Source organism: Adiantum capillus-veneris, chromosome 23, assembly GCF_014529385.1.
Source record: "Adiantum capillus-veneris isolate H3 chromosome 23, ASM1452938v2, whole genome shotgun sequence".
Classification (NCBI taxonomy): domain Eukaryota; kingdom Viridiplantae; phylum Streptophyta; class Polypodiopsida; order Polypodiales; family Pteridaceae; genus Adiantum; species Adiantum capillus-veneris.
The window spans coordinates 22,859,614-22,860,697 of NC_140953.1; the positions used below are offsets into that span (position 1 = coordinate 22,859,614).

The window sequence follows — 1,084 nt, forward strand, 5'->3', positions numbered from 1 at the left end:
TTGTATCTCAAGGAAGCTTCATCATCAATAAAGATATTCCTTTCAGTATATCATTGTCTCTCTCATATATTTCAGTTAAACACTTGTCATTATCACACATATCTTAGCACAAAGATCCATCCCTTCACTCCCCTATTTTTTCACATGGTATCAGAGCTGTCGTAGTGCCAAGATAGAGTGATCTTGAGTGAGTTTGAGTGAGTGCAAAAATCCCCCTCATCACACTATTTGTGAGGAGTTGAAGATGGCACCAAGCCTACGTAATCTACATTTAGAGGGAGCTGAAAAGCTCAATGGAAACAATTATGCAACTTGGAAGGTGAAGATGGAGTCCCTACTCTTCTTCCAAGATTGTTTGCAGCTGGTTTCCATGGAGAGACCAAGTGAAGAAGAACATGATGAAGAAGAGCTAGAAAAATGGGACAAGAAGGCCATGTTTGCAGTCCACATGCTGAAGTTAAGTGTCAAAGATGACATCCTTAGCCACCTAATGGATGTGAAGACTCCCAAGAAGGCTTGGGACACAATGAAGAACATCTATGAGTCAAAGAGCACCTCAAGGCAAGTAGCATTGAGAGCTGAACTTACCAACACCAAAAGGAATCATGGAGAGGATGCTACAAGCTTCATCAAGAGGCTCAAAGATCTACATCAACAACTAGTAGCTGTTGGAGACAAGATGACAAACAATGAGTTTTCTACAATCATCATCCATGGATTGAGATAAGGATATGAAGGTCTTGTCCAAGGGCTTATTATCTTGAGGGAGAAGCCATCACTTGATGAGATGGAACAAATCATTAGAGATGAGGATCCAAGGCAAGCAGCCATGAAGATCATACATGAAGGAGGAAAGAATACAAGTAGTACCACCAACAATGACAAAGCACTCTTTTCAGCAAGATGAAGATGAAGGACAAACACTCAAAGAGGAAGAGGAAGGCATCAACCCAACAACACTCATGATCAGTATTCTCATGAAGGTAACTCATCCTATCATGGTAGAAGAGGTCATTCATCTAGAGGTAGAGCAAGAGGAAGAGGTAGGAGCACCTACTACTCTATGCAATGTTATAAATGCTCA

General features: G+C 41.1%; 1 protein-coding gene across 1 annotated transcript; it reads left to right on the forward strand.

Annotated features, from left to right (window-relative positions):
• Positions 1–244: 244 nt before the first annotated feature.
• LOC147427517 (uncharacterized) lies at positions 245–727 on the forward strand. Its single transcript, XM_086496732.1, has one exon. It carries the CDS (start codon positions 245–247, stop codon positions 725–727), a length of 483 nt encoding a protein of 160 aa, XP_086352858.1.
• Positions 728–1,084: the final 357 nt, after the last annotated feature.

Bases quoted from the DNA above. Each gene is read 5' to 3' on its own strand.
- LOC147427517 (XM_086496732.1), top strand. From the start codon at position 245: ATGGCACCAAGCCTACGTAATCTACATTTAGAGGGAGCTGAAAAGCTC.